This window comes from Acyrthosiphon pisum, unplaced genomic scaffold (genome assembly GCF_005508785.2).
Source record: "Acyrthosiphon pisum isolate AL4f unplaced genomic scaffold, pea_aphid_22Mar2018_4r6ur Scaffold_19859;HRSCAF=20550, whole genome shotgun sequence".
NCBI classification, from domain to species: domain Eukaryota; kingdom Metazoa; phylum Arthropoda; class Insecta; order Hemiptera; family Aphididae; genus Acyrthosiphon; species Acyrthosiphon pisum.
This window is the reverse complement of record NW_021769156.1, coordinates 1-1,253: the sequence shown is the minus strand read 5'-3', so window position 1 is coordinate 1,253 and position 1,253 is coordinate 1. Positions and strand designations below refer to the sequence as shown.

Here is a 1,253-nt window from a genome sequence, read left to right as displayed (position 1 = left end):
AGCTCAAAATATTTAAATACATTTAAATTGGCTTTTCTGAACAATTTCAAATTTACACAATATAGAACTTTGGATCCAAACCCGCGTAACTATTTAATATATTGTATTCCTTTTGGTATTCTAAAACCTTGATCAGCTTTCATATTTCTTATAAATATATAATTAATATTAAATTAACATTTGTTGCACATTTGAATACAATTGTAGATACACTGAGGATAAGTTTTATTGTTCAAATGGACTATGCATTGAATGGTCGTTAGTTTGTGATGGTATTAAGGATTGTACAGATGGTTTGGACGAGACTAAGGAGTTGTGTGCTCGATACGAGTATGGAACAAATATGACAATGGGTACATAATAATAGCTGTATTACATTAAAATTTAATATTATTTTTATGTTTGTGTAATAACTAGTATCAGAGTTACTCATATTTATGTAAATACGATGCTTCTAATATTAGTTACATCTAATATTGTTTTAGATTGCGGTAGAGTAAATATAAAAAACCAAGAAGGAGATATGAATAAAACAGCGGTTGAAACGTTACCTTGGAATGTTCAAGTATATAAATTTAATAAAATTAAATTTATTTATTTCCGTATGTGTGATGGTTCAATTATTGCTCCAAATGTTGTAATTTCTGGTAAAATCATTGTATAATGATTTTATTAAGGAACGAAAATTAATTAAATAACGTTTTTAGGGGGTGGATGTTTTGGATTTCACGGTGAAGCGGCCAATAAAATATCAGTAAGAATTGGTGAATTCAAAGTGGCCGTTGGAAAATATGATAAAAATATTTCAAAAATTGGCACTGAATTTTCTCAAATAATGAATGTATATTATTAATAATTCAAATTCTACAAATAATTTGTATGACATATAAAATAATATAAATGAAAACAATTATAAAGGTGGAAACAATTTACCTGAAGGATAATAATATTCAACTTGGTGATCATATAGCTGTTATCGTGTTAGAAAACAAATTTTCGTTTAACAATGATATTTCACCTATTTGTATCGATTGGAATAATATATATAATATACAGACTGGAGATCTAGGAAAGGTAAATATGTTGTACTATATAATTTGTAGTTTTTTTAACTACATTAATTTCAATTTGAAAAAGGCTGTCTGGTCTAATTTTTACACAGTTGTGGGAGGGTATAGTTTAATTGTCCACATAAGTTAATACATTTTGATGTTAGCTTAAAATTGATGAACTTAGAATAAATTCCGAAAACC

At 26.7% G+C, this 1,253-nt stretch overlaps 1 protein-coding gene across 1 annotated transcript; it reads left to right on the top strand.

The window, feature by feature from the left end:
• Positions 1 to 156: 156 nt before the first annotated feature.
• LOC100573137 lies at positions 157 to 1,215 on the top strand. The gene is made up of 4 exons (XM_008191514.3): positions 157 to 353; positions 486 to 647; positions 708 to 841; positions 919 to 1,215. The coding sequence occupies exons 1-4, from the start codon at positions 344 to 346 to the stop codon at positions 1,198 to 1,200; spliced, it is 588 nt and encodes a 195-aa protein (XP_008189736.3). The 5' UTR covers positions 157 to 343; the 3' UTR covers positions 1,201 to 1,215.
• The last annotated feature ends 38 nt before the right edge of the window (positions 1,216 to 1,253 follow it).

Excerpts from the sequence above, each read along its gene's own strand:
- LOC100573137 (XM_008191514.3), top strand. Across the intron at positions 648-707 it reads TCCAAATGTTGTAATTTCTG|GGGGTGGATGTTTTGGATTT; the intron begins GTAAAATCATTG and ends TAACGTTTTTAG. Across the intron at positions 842-918 it reads AATTTTCTCAAATAATGAAT|GTGGAAACAATTTACCTGAA; the intron begins GTATATTATTAA and ends ACAATTATAAAG.